The 22,826-nt window shown below is 40.7% G+C and overlaps 2 protein-coding genes across 2 annotated transcripts; both read left to right on the top strand.

Moving 5' to 3' along the window:
* The first annotated feature begins 290 nt into the window (after positions 1-290).
* On the top strand, positions 291-5,177 carry leprotl1 (leptin receptor overlapping transcript like 1). Its single transcript, XM_067517856.1, has 4 exons — positions 291-435; positions 1,078-1,153; positions 1,820-2,006; positions 2,449-5,177. Exons 1-4 carry the CDS (start codon positions 420-422, stop codon positions 2,563-2,565), a joined length of 396 nt encoding a protein of 131 aa, XP_067373957.1. The 5' UTR covers positions 291-419; the 3' UTR covers positions 2,566-5,177.
* An 834-nt stretch (positions 5,178-6,011) lies between these two features.
* Positions 6,012-19,098, top strand: LOC137133844 (hyaluronan-mediated motility receptor). Its single transcript, XM_067517855.1, has 7 exons — positions 6,012-6,954; positions 9,126-9,283; positions 11,098-11,300; positions 12,673-12,760; positions 14,008-14,120; positions 14,225-14,377; positions 14,668-19,098. Exons 1-7 carry the CDS (start codon positions 6,864-6,866, stop codon positions 14,798-14,800), a joined length of 939 nt encoding a protein of 312 aa, XP_067373956.1. The 5' UTR covers positions 6,012-6,863; the 3' UTR covers positions 14,801-19,098.
* The last annotated feature ends 3,728 nt before the right edge of the window (positions 19,099-22,826 follow it).

Genomic DNA, 22,826 nt, shown 5'->3' with positions numbered 1-22,826 from the left:
TGAACCATTACGAATGAACTCCATTCGTGGGTACAATCTTATTTTTATTTTACATGCTCCTTCTGGAGAAAATTATATGTTGGCTACATCTTGTCTTCGTCTCTTATTATGTTATGCTGATGACCTCCAGCTATCCATGTATCCATTCTACACAGTAACATAATATCATGTACCGGTTTATATTATTATACATTATATAAACACGTAGGACAACAATATATGTGAAACTGACTCGAGTAAACTAAATAGGTGACATGTTTTACTTTGTTTTTGAGTGAAGCTTCACAATTCCGATATTCCTGGTAGTACGTTAAGGCAGCAGGACAGGCAAGATTGTTGTCAGCTCGACAGCCGAGGAGGAGGAGGGTGAGCTGTTGTCATTTGTCAAGGCTGCTTGTGGTGAGCTTTTGTCCAGGGAAATGGCCGGGATTAAAGGTAAGCAATTTTCACTCTAGATGCGTTTGGGAAGTAACTAAATTCTGTCTTAGTTGATACAACTGTGTCAAAATATCCTGAAGATAAATGGATGCGGTTGTCCGGCTTGCTAACGTTAGCACGAAGAAGTAGCCAGTCGCAAGCCAGTTAGCATTAGCGTGCTAAACAGTTTGCTACAAGCGGTCGTTGTTTAATCCAAAATACTTACAAACACACACACATTGACGTCAACTAGTTAACATACTGCAGCCATCTATCGCTGCGCAATCAAACCATATTTAATGCATTTTCTTTTTTGTATAACAGCGTATTTATCGTAATAATGCTAACGCTAGCTGCACATTGACTTCAGGAATTACACAGTCACCAATGGAGATACTGTGCATGTTCCAGTAGATTAATTGCTCTTACGAAGCATCCAGATCGACTGCACTGCTGACAGAGTCTAATACGAGCCCTTAATAGCAAGGCTTATATTGCTAATGTTGCTGCTACACATGAAATCAGCTGATTCATCACATGATAGCTAAAGTAGCCGGGGCCCTGCTGCTAGAAAGGGATTGTTTAGGGGTTTTGGACACACACACAAAGAAAAAGTTTGATTTTTGCCTATGGCGCCCCTCCCCTGTGTTTCTCTTGCAGCTCTCATCAGCCTGTCCTTTGGAGGGGCCATTGGCCTCATGTTCCTTATGTTAGGATGTGCCCTCCCTGTATATGAGTAAGTACCACAATCACACAACATGTGAACCTTTTAATGAGTGTGTGGGCTCACAGTGGCCCTCTGATGCACCTAGGCCCTGAAGCATAGAAACGTTATGAGACAATAAGACCGGGTGTTCCCTGGGCAACAGTGTATAACAGGATATCCTACTTTTTCTTCACAACAGAGAGTCACCCAAACCCAAACTCAAACTGGCTAAAAGAAACACACAAAACGGCTTTGCATCTCTGAGATTTTGTGTCTCTTTGTAGTATTTTATTTTTTGTCTCCTTGGTTGTTTGCTTAACATGGTCATTGCCTGTCTTTGTTGTAATACTTGCTGTTTTTTTTTTTTTTTTAATAGTTGCCGGTTCTTTAACATTGGGTTGAACTGTAGTTTTGCATCTCTATATAGTCATTTTGGAATCTTTGTGGTTATGTTTTGATTTGTGGTTGTCTTGCGTCTTTTTTTTTTAACAGTTATATTGCCATTAAAATGTTGTAGGAGTTTAGCTTCTGCACGTTTAAAAAAAAAAAAAAGCACCCGTGAACTCAGTGCTGAGTAATGGATAGTGTAGAATTCTTAATCCTCCCTTCACTTGAATGCAGCCTTTATAATCGTATGTTAAGACCTTTGTCTTGCTCACTTCCAGCATATCTCCCCTTTTTCTCTCTCTCTTGCAGCAAATACTGGCCTTTGTTCCTCCTCTTCTTCTACATCCTCTCCCCGATCCCTTACTGCATCTCGCGAAGAGTGGTTGATGACACAGACTCTGCCAGTAATGCCTGCAAAGAGCTGGCCTTCTTCCTCACGACAGGCATTGTCATTTCAGCCTTCGGCCTGCCAATCGTCTTCGCGAGAGCTGAAGTAGTAAGTTCCAGTAGTCTGTCGCTTTTGTGAGGATGTAGAGTAGCTCTCCCATAAACATAGGGTTTGGATTCCCTAGTGTGTTTCCAAAAAAGTGTAACTAAAAGGAAAACTGCATTGCTTCTGCAAAGATTTTTTTTTAACCTTTGGTAGTTTTACCTCTTCACACCCAAAAACAATATGCCCAAATTTGAGACTGCCTGTTTAGTTTTAATCCAACAGTGTAACAAGATAGATGCACTAGTTGAAGGGCAGAATTAGAAGGTCACTGCTAATGTCCCTTCCTGCTGTGTCTTCTGACTATACGGCTTTACAGCAGCTTGTAGAAACAATTCTTAAAGCTTTTGTCGTCGACGCCCCCTAAATTCTGACCTAAATAAGCATTGCAGTCCGACAGCACCCAGCAGCATTTGTTAACCTGAATTATTAATGCATTGGTTTACAGATTGCCTGGGGGGCATGTGCGCTCGTGCTAACGGGTAACATAGTCATTTTCGGGACCATCCTGGGCTTCTTCCTCGTCTTTGGATCCAATGACGACTTCAGTTGGCAGCAGTGGTAAAATGGCAGAGAGGGGGAGGGGAGATCTTAGTCTGAACTCTTTTTATTAGAATCATTATTATGGTATTACTGTTTGATTCGCGTTGTTATTTATATGATGACCTCCCATCCATAGACTCACACCAAACCAGTGCAATACTTTTAGTTTTTACCGCCTGCATCATATAGAACTGGCAAACTGGGATGGAAAATGCTGACTTTCAGTTGGATTTTCACTTGACATTAAGTTTTGCTTGTTAACGTTTGTGTTGTGAATTCTATCCATGTGTGTGTTTACTTTCATTTTGAGCGTTGTAAGCCAAACAATGATGTATAATTGCTTGTGTTATCTGTGAAAATGTGTTAAAAATTCCAACTGAACATAGACACATATGACCAAAAGGACAGGGTTGTACCTGTCTGGGTTCCTGTATTTTTTCAGTAGACACTCTAGCAGAAGCCTTTTCTATATTAAGAGGACAGATGGTGATGTGGTTCCTAAGTAAATGTTGAGTTGAGTGTAAATTAGCAGAGATTCAAGGAAGATCTGCACAGTACAAGCTCAGATTTCACAGACTTTATAAAAAAAAAAAAGGCTTGATTTACATTTACCATGGAAATTAGTTCCTATTTTTGTCAAGTACATAGGTGAAAACTCAGCTGTCAGAGTGCAGATATTTGTCAACCTTTTGTTAATTTATTACTAAAATCACTAAGCTGTGAAACTTGGGTGAACAAGCCTAGAAGATTGGTGAGTGTCAAACTCACCTAAATATGATTTCATTATGATCAGCTGTCTTTCCAACACTATGTCATGTCTTTGTTCATGGTCACACCAAAAAAGAAGGAGTGTTAGTTTCCTGTCTTTCACATAGAAATGATCCTCTCAAACACTTTGACCGTCACAGCACAACCCAGTTATCACCTGGTTGCAGTCTGCTTAGTCTGCATGTTAGTTTGCATCTGATAGCCCTTACCTCACTGTACATGTGGGTTAGCCTCACCTTGCCAGGTCACGATGGCATGAAAAGCCTGTAGGAGTCCAGCCTGCTAGACTGGGATTAGCCTGAGGATAGTAGCCAAGCTCCACTAAAACCTGGGCTACTTATGACCAAGTCCTAGATGGCCACTAGCTGCTCTTAAGCTTTTAAATGTGACTACTTTGTTCTGACTCCTTGAAATTAAAGAATTTAGCTCGGCGTTAATTAAGCACATCAGGTCAAAATTTGGTGCACATGCTGTTGCATTTCCTCACACCAGCAGTCCCAGGGTAAAAACACGTATGTTCATTTGGATTAGAAAGTGTGTATATTCTCCGACCTGTATGAAGGAAATTTGGTCTCCTGTTGTGTGATGTACAAAGGTAGTGGTATCAAGGAAGGAAGGAATTAAGCATCCGCTGTCTCAATGAAGGTAAAAGATGAAGATGTTAAAAAAGGAAAAAAAAAAATGTTTTTTTTTTTGTGTGTGTTTTTTCTTTTTCCCTCTCAGATAGCATCATCTACAAATGTGTTCTCTGGAAGATTAGAGTTTTAATCTACTTAATTTCTTCAGTTAAAAACATTTGACCTAACACAAAGATACAAATGTTCAACGTCTGTGTAGGCCGGCCGAGAATCATGGGTTTCCATAAAGGGCCGATTTCTAGTGTGAAGCTAGAGAGAGAGACTTAGACTGGAAGCAGAGAAGACAGCTAGCATGTTCCTGTAGAGGAGTGAATAACATAAAAAGCCTTCTACTTGCTAAACTAATCACCTCCCTGCTCCAACACCACACATGAGGCACAGATAAGACAATATGTGACTTCTCATCTTCTTTTTGGGAAGAAAGAAAACAAGCACATTCTCCAAAATCTCAAACTGTCAAAGTCACATTAACAGCTTTGATTTATAAAAACAGACAAACAGGGACCTACAATTCTAAAAATTATTTTATGTAATGTTTAATAATCGTATGGGTGAGAAGATGAATGGAAATCTGCCGAGGAAACCCATGGCTCACCTCTGGGATTTTGCCATCACAAATTATCATTAATACTGCACATGTATAATATTTTCAACCCTTGTATCTGTTAGCTGACTCTTCCAGAGATGATAACCTCAGTGAAGGCAGTGATTGTATTAGAAGCCCCTCAGTAATGGTAGCTTTGTTGTTTCTATAAAAAGAACCGTGTTGAAAACTACTGACATTAGTGCACGTTGGAATTTACCACTTTGAAGCTAACTGAACGTGTCGCTAACAGTAGATTCTCCCACTGGTGGTAATCTATAAGCCTGTCTGCGAGTTGGATGAGCAGGGTAACTCCGTTTTGTTCCTGAGCGTGTAGTATGAAGGAATTTTAAGCATAATCTGTGAAATGTTCTCAGACTTTGTCATGTGAACTCCCTGGTTCAAAGGTCTGGTGTGCAGCTGTGAGATGGGTTTCTATGTGTTTCTCTTTAAAGATTGAAGGTTCCCCTTTTTTAAATATTTGGGACGATGTTGTGTTTATTTATTCATTTTGTCAGACGCTTCGTGTTAATGTCCAGCACCATTTTCTATCTACAACGTTTGTGTTTACAAGGCAGAAGTCAGCATGTTGGTTTTCTTTTCTTTTTTTTTTTCCTTTTTTTTTAAATAAATGCCATTTTTGAACATCCTCTCCTTTTGAATGAATTCAAATGCATCCGCTTGGTGGCAAGATTGTATCAGAATTCACAGGAAATGAGGGTAATTGATATCATCTGCATGGCCTAGTCCGACTGTGTGGTTGGTGCGGGGCACTCGCTGCCCTCGGGAGAATCATCAACCATTTAGTAGACAGAATAACAGGAGATGTTATTGCATTGAGCAGGAAGGGGGCATTTAAGCCGTCTAATGTGTTTTAATGAAGGGAAGTCAACTATAAAACCTCAGTGCATACACAACTTTTTGTTGGTTTTATATAATTATAAGCTTTTACCAGGCCAAACCCCATTTTCTGTTTTATTTATAGGTGGTATATTTTGTTTCAGCTCTACGTAGCAGTTTACACCTAAACAGCCAGTCAAATGTGTTATTACTGATTGCAGTAGTACATTGTGATGCTTTGGTGTTTTCCCAGTAGCCATTAGTTTTTATCAGTACTTCAAAATTCAAAATTTTAATAAATGCCACACATTTTCCTTTTAGTTTACCCTGAACTTCACCCTAGTGGAGGCTAAAAGTCAATTTAAGAAACCATGTCTAGAACAGTATGGAATACACAAACTAATCCAACTGTACTGTAGTATCTTTTGCTGGAACTGTCCATTTATCTACACAGTTTGCAGTATCCATTTATTTATAGGGGGCATATTGTTGCTTTTAAACAATACAACTGAAAGGACAAAAATTCATGTGATTAAAAAAATCTTAGAGAAAAAAATTACAAAATAAAACTTGTCAAAAACCAATTAAGGATCAGGTGATTCAGAAGAGTCTGTTTGTCTCCCTCTGCTGACAGGACGTGTGATAACAGGAAACAATCCACTGCACAGCTGGATTACAGATTTCTACTTAGCAGCTTTCAACATCTGACTGACCACAAATAATCCAGAGCACTCGAGGACGCATTGCTGTCTATAAAGGATATGAAGAATTCATTCCCATAATCAGAACTGAGTTATTGAAAAAAGAAACTAACACATCAAGACGACGCAGTCTTCTTGATTTATTGCTGTCTCTTAAAAATCAAAGTTCAAAAGGTTTAGATCTGGTTCTGCATCACTACACATACAGCAAAAAAAAATCTGTTTAGAACTTATTTTGCAGTTTAACTTACACGATACTGACACACCTGGCACATAAAATATAAAATGTTGTTGCATACCTTCCATTAAATGTGTTAAAACAATCCTATATTCTAAAGGTACTAACCCGAGGCTGCTGCTACAAAGAACCTTGCCTGCTAGACACGACATGCTCGACTTGTTTCAGCACTGTCCTGCATCGCTCGCTGCCTTGGGCGAAATTTGTAAAGCAAAATGTTCATATAGTGTCAGATCAAGCTTTGTGCATGAAGCAAGTCATAGTTTTCCTATTTTTTCAAGGAGCGAGCGCGATGGAAACAAAAGCCCAGTTACACGCCTCAGCGCTGTGTTATGACAACAGCAGCCTGGATTATTGCTTAAACTTGTAGGTGCAGTCCAGGTATGAGTCTTCTCCAAGACTGTCAGGTTGCAGAGAGGGAGTTAAATATTGAAGGGAAAGTGCACGCTCCGTCTTCTTTCACCGTATGGGTCACACTGCCCCGCCCAAAAGGATCATGGGAAGGTGGGAGAAGATTTAGAGAGGGGAGAGCCTGTTTGGACGCGGGGGAGCATGAGGAGGTTTTTCAGGGCCCAGCGGGACGAAGACTACAGTCAGATCCAGTATCTGACGGCCAAGTGCACCCGTCTGGCTCATGACAAAGGTAAGTGATGGAGCTCTGAACCTGGACCTCTGAGAACAAAGTTCCACTGGCATTTTAGAGATGTACCAGCACGACAGCGGTTCAGCCAATTAACTGAGGTCAGTTTATTAGGTACATCTAGCTCGATCTCTCCGTTACAGCTACCATTTTCGTAAACGATCAGATTTAATCCACACTTACGGCAGGACTGTTTTATTAGGCTGCACTAGTTTTAGCTAAGTGTAACTAATACGTTGGTGACTGAATGTGTTTCCTCTAAGTTAGCGTTATAATCGAGGGAACTGTTTTTAACCAACTTAACTTAATATTTAATTAGAAAATGCTCCAGACTCAGTTGCAGTGCTATAAAAACCAAACTGACAGATTCTAAAACTGTGTTATCCTGCTATTTACCGGGATATTGGTGGATTATTAGGTTAATGTTTCAATCCAGTTTCATATCATGAAATCAGGTACAGGAAACCTTGTAACTGACTAAAGAGGTGCATAGGCCTGTGGTAAGTGGTAAGATGAGAGTGCTAGAAACGATACACAAGAGGGATGTAAATGAACATGGCTCAAAGGTCATGACCTTAAGGTGAAACTGTGCCTTTGGTTCCCTGGTTATATTTCTGACTTTAATAAAGCCAAGGTCACTGTGAAAAAATGTTACCAGACAATATCACAATACACCACAGTCCTGACCAAGTAATCAGGCAATACAATAAAAAAAGTCTGTTTTAAAGATAAGGACCTGCACAAACAGTGTTTAGTTGATTCATATTTGTACACAGTTTATCCAAAGAGTAACTTCGACTCTCTCGTGGTTGCATCTGAATCTGTAGAAGCTTAAAAAGTTAAGACTATGTAGTATTTGTTAAAAATAAAACAAAAATTCACAAACTCCTGTGTTTGTATGTGGAAAAAAAAGCTGAATATTATGCCTTTAGTATCCCAGAGATATAATGTAAGCAGTATTCAGATCTTTTCCTAAGTCAGTGTACAATGGTGATGGTGTACTATAAGAAGTACTCTCTGCTGAAAAACGCCCTTTATGACTGATGCTTTATTATTTTTCTTATTAGCTTGTAACTGATGCACTGATGTGTGAATGTCAGAGCGTTGGGGTTTTTACTTTAATCCAGTGGTTTTCTTCCAAGTCCAGGACCTGGGCCTCTTTAAAGTGTCGCCAAAGAGTCATGAGATGATTGATGTGACACGGGAAAAGTTCTGGTACCCTAATCTGTCTTTATATTCTGGACATTTGTCCAATCTGTGGAAGTTATGTGAAACTTCCAATGATCTTTCCTCTTTGGAGGTTGAATAGTTGGAATGAACTCATCTGTGAAATTGCACGCAGATATCGCCCGATGCTATCAGCTAATAAAACACGACCACATTATTAATGCATATTGTAGGAAGTCACCTCATCAGTTTTAACTGTAGTAATTGTGTCAGTGACCCTGTTCTTTATTTTGACATATTTTGGCTGAAAGTGAAGATGATTCATTACCACGTAAAAGCGATCCACATATGGTGTTTGGGACAGAGGTACTTTTACGAATGTGCTTTTCTTTTTCAAAGTTTGCAACATTGAAATGAAGCTTTCTTTTGTCGGCATGAGAAAATATCAGTGACAGATGGTTTTTCTGGGAGGATGATCGAAACTCGCATTGTTCCTTTTTTTGGAAAATAATAGTTTCAACTTTGGCTTCGAATTAGCTTCTTTTGTTTGAACTTGGTAATCTTACCGCTTGGTTTTCTGATCGTCCCTCTGCTTTATCTATGTACGTTGTATAACATGCTGTTTGAATTAAAACCGTTGCAACTCAAGACAAATGCAGCGCTCGTACGTGATGGATCATTTCATGGCAGAATAAAGCAAAAATAAAACTGACTGGTTCCAACTTGTATGGCCAAATGAAAAAACTTGACCCCAAAGCCAACGTTTTTTGATAGTTTATTAGGTGAAGAAGGGAAGATTTAAAGGCAAGAACCTGAGCTTTATTAAATTCATACCCAATAGTTTTAGGCCTTCTTGCATAAGTGTGGTGATTTTCTCAATAGCTTGCTGTAGTTTATTAAAGTATTTGTACCTTTCAGTATCCTACATCAAGACAATGTTCTGTTGACCTACAGTTAAGACTTCACTGTCCAACCTGACTTTGCTCCTGTCCTTTGTGCGGCTGCAGCAGTGCTCGACAGGGACTTTCTGTTGTCCATAGAGAGGGAGAAGAAGCTGCACAATGATCTGGAGGTTGTGGCGACTCGTCTCCTCCACCAGGAGCAGGCGAACACGGAGCTGAGGATCAAACAGAACCAACTAATCAGCAGGATCCACCAGCAACAGGTGGCCAGTCAGTGGCAGAGCTGCTCTGTGGGCAAAGAGAAAGAAATAATTAGTGCAATAATGAAACAACAATGACTCAGGGTTGTTTGTCTACTGTATATTCGAGACTGTCCTAAAGCTGCTATAATCTCTGTTTTCCCACCACCAACATGGGATATACGACTGTAGATGAAAGGATTCGCTGGTAGACTTATCAGCCAGCTCTGCCCTCAGGTCATTTTTTTTTTTTAATTTAGCATCCTTCATCTTGTTGTTTGTCACTGCTTTTCATCAGCGATGTTTTAAACTACAGCCAGAAAAAAAGAAAAGAAACACTGCGCTCTAGAAGGTGGTGACCCAAACTCAAGGGTTTGCATTGGTTTTAGATGGAAATTTAGAAATCGCGTTCGGGTTCAGTCACAGGCTTCATAGGCATAATTGTATCGATGTTATATGGATATTTTGAGCTCAAATATAAGGAACAATTATGCTCTTTCAGTGCTAAGTACATAATTGTTTTTGGGCCACTTTGAGGGGAAAAACTCCCCAAAACCACCGTCGCACAGTCCTCATTACCTGCTTATGCTTCACTACTCTCTAAATGTGGCCAGTTGCTGTTGATGCTGACCAAGTAGCTTGGGTTTTCTTCGTTATGCTTCTGCTCCTAAAAAGGTTGATAAAAGCGCTGAGGGCAATCCATACAGCAAATGTGCCGTAAAACCCCAAACTATTCATTACAAGAGGCTTTTAAAGCTCTGCAGAGCTGCAGAGTGAGCTGATAATCCTCTGCAGCTTTGTCACTATGAACCACTTTCGCTCACAATAATTCCCAAAGCAACATTCAGCTCCATTTCCACCTCAGATGTCAGTGTGGCAATTAGAGTCTTGTCGGGAAATATTTACCTGCCCAATTCGGAGCGATTTAAAAAAAATGCTTGTCATTCAACCTTGCAGTTTATTACAATGCTGCAATTTAAATGTACGCAGCCGTGGCCAGTGAGCCACCTATGCCACAATTACTGTTATTGCACTAGTATTAGGCTACCAGTAAGTGCCCGTGTTAACACACAGGGCTTGGCACTAGTTACCAAGATTTAGCTGCTCAACTCTAATTGCAGTTAAAGAGTTAAAGCACCGTTTATTTAAATGTTTTTAAGACCTGAATCCAGTATTTCCCAGGACAAAAGAAAACAAACAAAAAAAAAAACAAAAACGAGAGAAACCAGAAGAATAAGAATCCCCAGAAACGTTCTTTGTTTTGTATGTGCCAATAATCAAAGTCTTTATTTATGACCCAGAACCAAGACTGGGAACAGACTGATTGTGGCGGCCTCGCCGGATTTCAAGGGGCTGTCAAAGTTTTCACGACAATATTGTGCACAGCTTTGTGTACAACTTCAGCTGTTTCGCTAGTTGTTCCTGGAAGGTGCGCGATTAAAAAAGAAAATGGATGAATAGCTACAGATGTGGAGAGAGTGACTCACTTACTTCTCAGCTTAGACGTGATATAGTTTCAGGTTTGGGCATGTCACAACTATTTGACCTATAGGTGTATTTGACTTGTACATTCTGCACAAGATAATCATGATATGATGAGGATGTCTCCAGAGAGCTCAGGAGAAGCAGGAAGTGCCGACACAAAGATGATTATGTACGGCTAATATGTTCATTTCAACATGTGTGATGATTATTTTAGTGCGCTGTAAAAGAAAGTGACACGAGCAGCTATAAAATAGGTGAAGTAAAAGCAGCAAAAAGTATATACATTACTTAAATGTATGTACTTAACTAATGAGGATCTGTGTGTGGATTTGTCCACGTGTCTCCCCCCGCAGTACTTGGTGGACTTGCTGCAGCAGCGTTTGATCCTGCTGGCGGAGGACAGTTCCCGGCACACTGAAGTTCTGCAGCAGGTCGGTTCAGAGCTGCTGTGCGTGCAGAGCTCCGAGGGGAAGCTAGTGGGCCTGGTAGAGGAGCTGCACGCTGAGGCCCAGCACAGAGCTGCATTGACAGAGAGCCTCGAGATGGAGCTCCGCAGGTAGGCAGCTATCATCTCAGACTGCATAAGGAGATTGTGCAAAATTTAGACAAATCAATAATTGAATTAAAAATTAACAACATATCGAAGCAGTAAAGATATTAAAATATAGACATAGCATAAAAAGTATGCAATGGAAGTCTTTTTACTATTCAACTTGCGTCCTTATACACAGTACAAAGGAGCAAGTTAGAAACTGTTGTTGCCTCCCTCTAATCTAGTTTCTAGTGCACATTAATGTTGACACAAAAATGATGGAGTCTGGAGACCAGGATCTGTGCCTCAGCAGACGGGACGCCGTGGAGGAAATACCTGAAAAAAATGACTGCGGTAACCTTGTTGCTCTTAGCCATAATGAATCGTTGACGGCTCGATTTAAACACATTCCTCCATGTTTCACCCAGCTGTTAAAACTGACCCAAGTGTAAAAACACACATCAATCCAGATAAGGCTGCAGACTGGAAGAAGAAACATTCGTATTAATAAAAAACACATTGTTTGATTACCATCTCCGACTAACTGAAGCCAAGCTGTCACCAGCTGCTCTGCAAACCCACAGAGAAGACCTTCATCTCCAACTGTTGTCTCAAGACCGAACGAAAACACTGAGCCCCAACGTGTCATTTTAGGCCAGCCAGAAACGCAGTGGTCCTCTGAGCAGGGCTGTGCCTCGGTGTGCTGACTCTAAATCCCCGTGGAGAGTTTGGAAAGTTGGCTTAGCGTCAGAATATGTCATCACATTATGATTCAGGGACACAGCAGCCTGCAAGTGAGAACATTAACAGGGAGCATAATATTTACATTTTTCTATTTGACTTAGAATTCTTATCAATACTAACAGAAAATGCATTAATAGACTTGTGAAAATGTAACTCATATCCGGAGGACAAATAGAAATAGAGATGAATCTAAATAGATCTGAGGAAGACACACCTGAGTAAACACTGAAAATAATCCAAACAGGCATCTACTTGAAATTGAAAGAAAAATACATCTTTTCCCAGTTAGTTTTTTAATAATGTCATAAAAAAAATGTAATACAAAATACGTGAGGGTGATCAAATCTGTTGTCAAACTATAAGAGCCGTCTTTTCCCGGTTGTAGTTTGCGTATTACATGAGTAGATGGATGGACATTCCATTAAAGGGAAACGTCACCAATTTTCAACTTGTTCATAATAATGTTTTTTATTAAAATATGTCTCTTCTTCTGGCTAAAAAAAAAAAAAAATGCCTCCAGATGCCATCACTTGGAGGAACCTTCAGTTAAGGTAATGTCTCTCTGGAGTTTGTGAGTTTGCAATTGGGGTCAACCTGCTTTTCAAGACACAAGTAAGACGTAATAATGTCCTTTCGTATTTGTCATCAACAGTAAGACAGTGGAGCTGAAAGAGCTACAAGACATCAACAAAACTCTGACAGAAGAGCTGAAGGATTTACGCAGAGCACATCAGGAGGAGGTAAAGGAACCTAGATTCAGTCAGAAATGTAAAGGTAATAGTTGGAGCTTTGCCACATTTTGGAAATGACCCATGGATTCTCCTATAATATACTGAAGCAAAAAATCAAGTTCATATCAAGTCAAGTATAAATACTCTGAGCGCAGAGCTGAAGTCAACACAAATAGGCAGAAAACTGACAGCAATAGTTGTGTGTCTTTGAAATAAGCAGAGAGCAAATCACACTAGCTTTGCGCTGTGACAGACACATTACAAACAATTCCATAAAAAGTAGCAACAATAAGCTCTTTTATTGTGAAAGGAAGCATGAAATTATATAAAATTTCATAATGCTGAGATAATTTATAGAAAATGTTCTGGGTTATTTCAATATTAGTTTGATATCGTCGCTGCTTGATGAAAAAATTTGTTTATTTTCTGTATTTATTTGAATTCATTCTTATTTCATTGCCTTTTCATTTTACTTATGATTAATCATTCGGGTTTTTAACACGGAAAAACGAGTAAATAAAAGAGTTAATAATTACGGCACAATAACTGTGTGGTGTTATTTCTAAACGTTATTGCAGTGTCACTTTAATCCAGCAGGTATCTGCTCAGTTCAGTCTGTTCTGTGGCAGCAGAGTAAAAGCAGTGATAGTGGAGGGTTTGTCTTTCTCAAGCTTGTAGCCAACTCATCCAGGAATAATACAGCATGGCATCATCCGGCTGCCAAGCTGCTCCAATCAGAAGTAATGGATTAGCACTGCACAGGATGTCTCAGGCTAATTTAGGTCAACGTGGCAGAGCTCCAGTTAAAGGAAAACAGCAACCTGCCTCTGGACTACAAGTTCATTTCATGAAACCTAAAACCTCAAGGTTACAATTCGCCCACTGCATTCAAATGCTAAAAAAACTACGACCACTAATGCCGATTTCGCTGGTGTTTTCGTTAGTGTGTGTTGGCTCTGGACAATAAAGCGAAGCATTTCTCCGTCCTGTCAGGAGTCTTACAATCCTTCAACCAGTCCACAAAAGAACAAACAGACCTACAATGATCTATCCTTCGAGACGTCTGCGAAGAAAACAATCGTCTTCGAAGCCCGTGAGAAACATAATGAGAGCATTTATTTGTGGTGGACTCCTGGAATTATCGTGAACGTCCTGCAAGTCCTGGAAATGTGTTGTTTTCCTGATCCACATTTGAGCCCAGACAGACAGAGGCTGACGCCGCAGTCGCCCTCATTAGGTCCCGCTTTGTTTTTCAGGTGAGGGAGGCACAGCAGGAGAATGAGGGGAGTCTGAGGAAACTACAGGAGACAGCAGAGCAGTTTGAGGGGCTTTGTCAGCAGCAGCGAAGCTGGATGTGCTGCGTCAAGAGGCGGGTATCTCACAAACCCATCAAATGCTTTCACCCCTGTTTTGCCCTCATCTTTGTCGTTTGGCCTGAATAGTCTTATTTTATTAACAGATGTGTCTCTACAGATTCAAAGACAGCCTGATGGAGGAGAGAAAAGCTCTGCTGCGGCAGGTCAGCATGCTGGAGACAAAGGCTGAGGATCTGAAGAGGAGTTCACGTGCTGACGGTCTAACACAAAACCTCCTCTGCCCCCTGTTGGCCCCTGACCGCAGTGGCAGGTAAAAAAAAAACAAATGGCAAAAATGGCTTCAAAACTATCTTGAAAATAGTCGATAGTGATTCTCCACCTATTTTTTCTATGCTACAACCTTGGAGTATATAAACTACACATATCATGGTGCAGTGCTTTAAAAACACTCCCACTTGGCAGGAAACAATGAACACAGCATTCCTCTACTTTCTCCAGCCTTTTTCCATCTCGGCCAACTCCCTACGCCCTCTCCACTACAACATGAATCTACTTACAACAAGTTGAACTTGCCTGTTATTTTTTCATTCTTTCTTTAAGCGGAGTGACATCGTGGGATGCGGATGCAGCGACTGACCTGGAGGCTCAGGTGGAGAAGTCAAACCTGTTGTACGAGGAGCTTTGTAGCCGGGTACGTAAAAGGTTTGTTGATGGTCATGTGCAGCAACCCTAAGGAATAAAATAGTCTCGTAATGTTCGATGCGTGCAAACCTTAGAGGGAGAGATGTTGTTCACCTGGTTATGGCAGCCAATCCACAGGGGAGCGGCAGTGCTGTCAATCCCCTAACTAAAGGTTTGTCTTGGCTAAACGTGCCCTTCTGTCTGCCGTAGAGCTTGAACTAACCTCTCGTAACAGGTAATGCCTTCAACATTCTCAAGTGTTGTCCATAAAGTTTCACAAAACTGTTGTAAGTTCCCAAAGAAGGTGTATTCCTTATATTTGTGTTCCTGGAATAACAGTCAGTCCCGTATGGTAAAGCAAACCATGACATTTGAGAAGACAACTTGCCTTTTTTGGCAAGAAAAAGGAGGCAAAGTCCTTTTCTGTTGATCAACCAAGGACAGATTTGCTGCCGCTCTGATGAGAAGGATGTGCAGGAAACCTTCTCTTATCCCTTGCAGAAAAACTCAGATTTGAACAGTGACCACTTCTGCATTGAAACATTTCTGGATCAGGGGCGAGGACGGATCGCTGGACTGAAATAGAAGACATCCAAAAAACACCGACATGACTGCCAGTCGCTACAGGAGTTGTCGTACAGCCAGAACTCTGTAACTTGATGGGTACTGGAGTCTCATGCTTGTTTTAGGTCTGTTAAACACTGCTCGAATGCAATCAATGGGTAACCGCAGAATGTTTCCGAAATAATCCCTTAGAAATGTCCTACAGCATGATTGCTGACAACATGTCGATAGGTTCCTGAAGTAGGAATGTCCAGACCAACGTATACAGTTTGGACAAAGAATGCAAAACCCAGGCTTAATTAGACTTTGTCCACTCCAACGTGACTGACTTGTCTCACAAATTGGTGCTTATGAAACAGGTCGAATGCGTAAACATCGGTCATTTTGAGGCGCATGAACAAGCAGCCAAAGCAGGGTCAGTCTCTCTCTGGCTCTTACAGGCCTATTTGACTTCCCGGGGACATTTAGTTTCTGACTACAGCTGTCGTCAGTGCTTTTAGATTTTGTGAGGGAGGCCTATCGGTACAGTGATCAGTTCAGAGTTTTCCAATCTCTGGATCTGAGTCAAGTGCAGATCACTGGGAAACACTGAGCCTTTATTCATCTGGGCACAGCTGCCAGTCCACTGTGGGCTTGTTCTGGTGCCAGGACCGTCAAAACCCTGTTCCTTCACACTGCATTTTAACAAAGACACAGACTTCTCCCACTGTTACTGTATGTAGAGAGGAGTATGATGTGTGGCCCTACTGCTACCAAACATTATTATACAGCCACTGACGTCCCCCATAGGATATTTACTAATGATTTTAGGGATTTGGGGCTATAGGTCAAAGTTTATTTAATCAATTATGTCTTTTATTTTGATCAAATATCTGCAAAACTATGGAAAACACACTAGACGAACATTAGCGAACGTGAACTCATCCTGACACTATAACCGAACTCAAAACACCACCAGAATTTCATCTGCATCACAAAACGGATCAATGGGTGTCAGAACACAGGAAATGGGGTCCTGGGCACGCTGTACCCAGTGGAACATTTTCACATTCTCATTTACTTCTTAGAAATCGGAGTAATCAGTTCATTCTTTTTAAATCTTTGAACTGGAGACAAATGCAAAGCTCAGGAGTGAAATCCTGAAATTTAAAACAAAGGTTCATCCGAGGACAGCTGCCAGCCCCCTGTGGGTTTGTAAGGCTGCCAAGACGTTCATAAAACTGATGCTTCATGGGCACTGGAACCCAATCAGGGCTATTTCTTTGTGTGTCTGCTTTAAAAAACAGTTTGAAACTTTTGATTCTAAAGCCATTTTTGCTACAATGAAGGCCCACAATGTCCCACAAAAACCTCCTTTAGGAAGCGTTCACAAATCCTGACAGGTCCCCCAATCGCTTTCTCCTCCTGGAGGATTTTTACAGTGAAGAACTAGAAAAGGTGTTATCTGGCAGCTGGTGCGGCTTTTTTTTTTTTTTTTTTTTTTTAAAAAGGCTTCCACATCTTCTGAGTGACAAGATCAGTGTTTTTAAAACGTGGGGATAACGGGGAAGCCTGACAGACGGTACATAAGGCTAATGCTCATGTGTGGATGGATGCCAGTCCCCAGAGGAGCTGTTGTGCTGCCAGAGTCTTCAGAGACCGCTGATACTTTCTGGGCACCAGAGTCACATCAGGCCTTCTCTCTGTCTGTCTGCCTGCCTGCCTGTCTGTCAGCTGCACATGGCTTCCTCCCAGGCCGTCTGGGTCGTCTTCCAAAGCAGCAGAGAGATGACTAATAATGACTGCAGAGAAGTGATTGCCAATAGCCCCTGTACTTCATTCCCCTCACCTCTCACGGGCTCTGCCGTGCATTTCTTAGGATAATTATTCTGATTGAGTGCAGATGATGCTTTTTTATTTTTTTTTCCAGTCCCTGCCGAGCGGCGAGGAGAAAATGTATCTGGAGGAGCAGGCTCCACAGGAGACATAGAGGAAACAACCATGATAAAACATGTTACCAGCTCTGACATGATTTATATAAACGGCAGATTCACAGTGTGTAGACATAACTATCACTGGTGCCAAAACAGATGTTATTGGAGAATTTAAGAATTTTATCTCATGGGGACTTGTTTTAGTGATATGCAGGTCAAGCTCCGGTGCATTTGTGCACCTCGAACAAGAACGGTTTAAAAGAGGAAATGCGTTAAAACAACTTGTTTGGGAGGCCGATGGGCCTGCTGCATATTAAGTCGTCAATGGCATCAAGTGCCGAACGCAATGTTCAGCACCCGGTTCCTAAAAAACCATTGAGTTTATTTAGTTGCATGGCCACTTACCCTGAACCTGAGATCAAATACAGTAGCTCTGCTGCTTTCTGGAATACTCCCAGGACAATGTCAGTGCATTTCAAATTGAGTAAAAATGCTCTTACTGTTTGTCACCATAACGCCAAGCTAATGTCCTGCGTACAGCCTGTGGCTCAAACACCAAACACAGCCAACAGCCAACAGCAAGCTGGTAAATGTTGGACTTTTTTCTCTTTTTTAATCCAATGTCTGTGATGGATGTGACGTCGTCAGGCCATGTGATCTCCTCACGCCAATTTACATCTACATATAAATGTCTGTTTTGAATTTTTATGTTTTGGAGGCAGAATTCTGTATAAAAAGTGTTTTTGTTCAATTATATTATAATTTTAGGCTTTATAAAAAAAACATTATTATATTATTATTTACTTGTTCATTTTTGGCTCCTGTCACTTTGCATTTATTGTTGGTAGTCGTGACATTTATGTTTCATTTGGGTTCATGTGTCTTTTTTAAATTGTGTGTCTCTTTTTGTGTATTTAAGTTATTTTTCAACAGTTTGTCATCTCTTTGTGTTCCTTTCATTTTTTTTTCTCTTTCCTTATGGGACTTTGATTTTGTTTTCTGCTGATTCTTTTATTTGAGCTGTGTGACATATTAGATGAGAAATCTTAAGAAGTACTTCATACAAAAGGTCTGGCCCAGGGTCTCCCTGACACGTCGTGCCCATTGCCCTGTGCCCAGTAATCCATCCATGCTCACAATCGATAGGAACATTAACCTGCAAACTTCATCAATCTGCAATTGCATCATCAGTACATCTAGAAAAACAAGTCATGATCCCTTCAGCCACAGGAGGCTTTTGTTATTTGAACCTAAGTGCACATTGTTCCTGGGCACTGAAATAAAGGATGTACCATCAGTTTTTGTCTAGAACACTCTCCAAACCGCACATGCTGCTGCAGGCCATACATGACCCCAATGTGGCCTAAGCTCCGGGTCACTTTTTCACATTACTGTGTTAAGCTGTGTATACAAAATCCAAATGGTGTTTCCAAGGTTTAATGTATAACATAAGCTATGTGAATCCTGTGGACTACAGAGTTTGATGGACTCATCTGCAGCACTGTGGCCCTTTGATTGATTTGATAACCCTAAATCTGGGTTTTATTTAAAGGAATATGATTAAAGTGCAGTTTTCCTTTACTTTGATAAAACTGTCTCGCATGAAAGCAGGTACCTCTGCGGTCAGCACGGTATTTATGCAGTACTGAGAAGAGTTTCCTGCCTGAGGCTGTGACACTGACTTGGGAATCTAAACATGTGGCTTCGATGTCGGAAAAACCTTTTTATCCAACTTTTGCTCAATGCAGAGTTTTAGGCATCCTTTGAACTGCCATTACTTACTGGGACATTTCTCCTGAAGACATTTTCTCACTCTGATTTCCCTTCATGTTTATTGTTTCTGGTCCTCTTCACTTACAGTTTATTTTTCTGTTCTCAGTCAGGGTGTCCCATCAACGGACACCAAAAACCCCCTTGAGGACATGCGCCTGGAGGCCGGGCCACGTCTTCCTTTTCTTCCCAACCTTCTGGAACACAGACGATAACGACAAGTTGTGTTTGTGGTTAGCTATATGAAATACTTCCCAGTCACTGTCTTACAGAAAAAGAAAAAAAAAAGCATATCTGTGAAACCACACATTCGCTGTTTATCTTCCACTAATGTTCACCTGTCTCTGAATCTGCTTCACGATATATGACTGAATTAAACACTATCCAGTGTGCTACTGTGTGTTTGCTGTATTTGTCCATTAGCAGGCCTGGTTAATCGGTGCCACTTACAAGAGCAACAGCACCTGAGAATGTTTTCTTTTGTTGAGCCGCCAGTGAATCCTGCAGGGGAACCAGCAGCTGGTGCACAGAGGAAACAATAAAGACTAAAGTGAAGCCCACTGAGGGTTATTGGCACATCTTGACTCAGAAAATCCGAACATTTCACTTATCGCTTGAAAGGTCCATGAGGTAAAGGTGGCTCAGGTTAATGTTGATGGGTCAGATGAATCAAACTGTATGTGGACGATATAATGCACAAAGGCAACAGCAGTCAAACAGTTGGTATTTTAAACAGATTGAACAGACAAATTCTACATGAGCACAACAAAACACGATGGGATCTCTGCGGAGGACTTCATTTGTTCGTAATATTTGAATAATTGCTTTCTTTAATACTTCTACACAAGCAATTTTTATTTACATAACATTCACAAAAAAGGGTTAAAAGTAAGATACATATTCCTGTAAGCACAATATGCATTTGTATATAACATTGGTCTAAAAACTAAGCAAAATAATATTCAGTCAGCATTTTTCAAATTGAACTGAGGAAATAACGGTTTTATATTAGTCACATTTTTTATATTAAAATATCAAATGTAATCGAGGATTTGAAGTTGTCATCACACCGTGCTGAATGTTTTTTTTTTTTTTTTTTCCGTGCACCATGTTGTGAGATGTCCCCTTCCTATTTGTGAATACGTCTTTTATTTTGGTGCTGCCATCATAGTAGCTGAGTGGAGGACTGTTGCCCTAAAGGTATGAAGGTAACTCACTGGGACTATTGCAGCAGGTTCAGCGTGGATTTACGTTCTTAGCAGAATCATTAAGTGCTTCCGAGCACCTTTAACTAATAGGACCTAAAATCTGAAATTTATGAAAGATGAGTAAAGATGAGATGTATCAGAGATTGAGTGCCTGATGTTTTAGGTTCATTTTTGTTACAGAATGTTCACGTACAGCAAATATTTAGGAACTAGAAAACCCGTCCAGCTCCATTTTTGAAATCAACATAACAAAACTAAATTTACGTTAAAGCCACGTCTACATTTTTCCACCAAGGGAACTGTGGAGGCCAAAGTCAAATTTATGTTGTTCGGGTCATGTTAGGTGCTGCCAGAGGTGATAAGTTACTTAAAAAGTACAGTGGTACTTGTACTTGGTACATTTAACCTACCTTTAGTGTTACTGCACTATAATTCAGAGGAAAGTACTGTTACTGACCGACTTACTTATTAGTGGATTTAGTGGAACCTTTTTGTTTACTTTGTACTTGTACTTGTATACTTAAATACTGTACATAAATACATTATATATGCTTTTGTGGTTTTACTTTTACTTGATTACTTTGCATACTGCTACCACCTCAGAGTGCAGTAAGTAGGTATGTGACCAAATCCACTTTTAACTTTTAAATACTTTCCACTGAGTCTACGGATTAGTGCGGCATCTTAATCATGTACCAAAAAACACTGAATTCATGAGAATTAGGGTGAACGTGGAAGTTAATCCTGAATATTAAGGTTAGAGGAAGGTAAAGGTGACTTTGCATGAAATAGAAACAAAAAATACTCTGTCAGTTCAATCCAATTAAACAAATCCCTGCAGGTGGATATGAGGTTGGAGATGACGTTTAAGTGCAATTTAAATGCAAACATGTTCTAAGAGGCTCACAAAGACATCAACAGTGGTTGATTGGAGCAGCGTTTGGGCTCTAGGTGATTGTATTTGACCAGAAAACAATGCAGATGAATGAGGCTGAGTCTCACATTTGACATGAGTTGAGATGATTTTGAGTTACTTTCATGGCTGTGAAATAAGGCTGCGACTGGGATCGAACGGTCAGAGGTAACAGAAGCGATTGTGCTCTCAGTCAGACGTGTCAGTCTGCAGGACCTGGCGTTAACGTCTCGTCAGAAAGGTGGGGCCCCCGGATTTGCGGCGGCGCTAAAAGAGCCTGGCCTAAAGGGGCCGTGAATAGCAGAGGTGTAGCCCGAGATTAACAACGTGTGGCAGCTGGAATCAAGTGGCGTTTGCACACAATAAATACAGTTGCACCCGTCCATGCAGAACGAGACCCAGACGTTATAGGTGTTATTATTAGAACAAATATAGGTAGAGCAAGAATAGCAGGTCTATGTCCGAGCATCGTCGCGGCCAGTGAAAACACATCCCAGATATTTAACACCAGGATAGACCCTTTTAAAATAGGGACCGGGAGACTTGTTCCACGTGTTTGTGCACTTGCTTGTACAAACACGGATTATGTGTACATGGTTTAGACCTTATATTACCTGTAAATAGCACCACATGGGTTTGGAAAATGGTCCGATTTTTGTGAATAGAAAGCGTTTATTAAACATTTACGAGAGCTGGGGACCATTTCGAGAAATATCCGTGCTCACAAAACAAACTTGTTTGTGGTTCAGAGCTTAAACTAAAAGACAAAACATTAGTAAAACATGGAGTCACGTCCCATTTGCTCCTCGTAGGGATGAGGCTTCAATCCATCTGAGTTTAAAGTTGTTTACTCCTGTGTCCTCCGTGTATACTGCTGTTTGGTTTCATCAGATGGATTACTATGGATGTTTCGGGACTTTTTCTCCCTCTCAGAGGAAGAGGCGAACTGCTCGGCCGCATGCTAATGCAAAACAGAGTGGGATGATGTGGTTTTCCCTCTGACACTGTTTGTATGGGTATGTAAATGTTTAACGGTGGCGTGAGTAAACACACACAAGGGTTAGGTGTCAGGATTTTGAGAGGATTTTGAAGATCTTAGCTGTTGACGCCCGCGCCGTGCACAGCCAGCGACCCCACGGCACAAAGCTGCATGTAAACACGAAGCTATTCTTACCTTAAAGAAACACTGACATCGCATGCTGAGGAATCCTCCCCAGAAACAAAACAAATAGACGAGGCAAGTGAAAATGCAAACCTGGCAAGGAGCTCAAGAGGGAGGTCAAGTTCCTTAGTTTCAACTTTCAAACACACCAGAGATTATTTTGAGATGTGTGCACTTTAATCCATAATGCACAAACGATCTACCTATAAGAGGAGTATTAAAAAGTTGGTGGTTGAACTTCAGAACTCTAGTTCATCCCTCAATAATGTTTTTGGGATCAGAAATAAAGACTGCTGACAAGTAATTGACTTTGTTGCAAATGCATGATGGCGGTGTTCTCCTTGCTGTCGTGTTTGGGGTCAACAAGTGCATCTTTTAAAGGTCTCACATTATGGTGCTTTTTAATGAGATTACATTGGTCTCAGAGGTCGACTAAATGTGTTTAGCAATTTTCCAAGCGAAATACTACCCAGATCACAAATGTCGCTTCTTTTTTTTTTTTACATTATGGCAACAAGCTCCATTTATGCTTCCCACTCACACCTCTT

This window comes from Channa argus, chromosome 10 (genome assembly GCF_033026475.1).
Source record: "Channa argus isolate prfri chromosome 10, Channa argus male v1.0, whole genome shotgun sequence".
NCBI lineage: Eukaryota > Metazoa > Chordata > Actinopteri > Anabantiformes > Channidae > Channa > Channa argus.
The sequence above is the reverse complement of the archived record's forward strand: the minus strand, read 5'-3'. Positions and strand labels throughout refer to the sequence as shown.

Bases quoted from the DNA above. Each gene is read 5' to 3' on its own strand.
- LOC137133844 (XM_067517855.1), top strand. From the start codon at position 6,864: ATGAGGAGGTTTTTCAGGGCCCAGCGGGACGAAGACTACAGTCAGATC. The intron at 6,955-9,125 runs GTAAGTGATGGA...GTGCGGCTGCAG, and splicing joins CCGTCTGGCTCATGACAAAG to CAGTGCTCGACAGGGACTTT. The intron at 9,284-11,097 runs GTGGCCAGTCAG...CTCCCCCCGCAG, and splicing joins GCAGGATCCACCAGCAACAG to TACTTGGTGGACTTGCTGCA.
- leprotl1 (XM_067517856.1), top strand. The intron at 1,154-1,819 runs GTAAGTACCACA...TCTCTCTTGCAG, and splicing joins TGTGCCCTCCCTGTATATGA to CAAATACTGGCCTTTGTTCC. The intron at 2,007-2,448 runs GTAAGTTCCAGT...ATTGGTTTACAG, and splicing joins TCTTCGCGAGAGCTGAAGTA to ATTGCCTGGGGGGCATGTGC.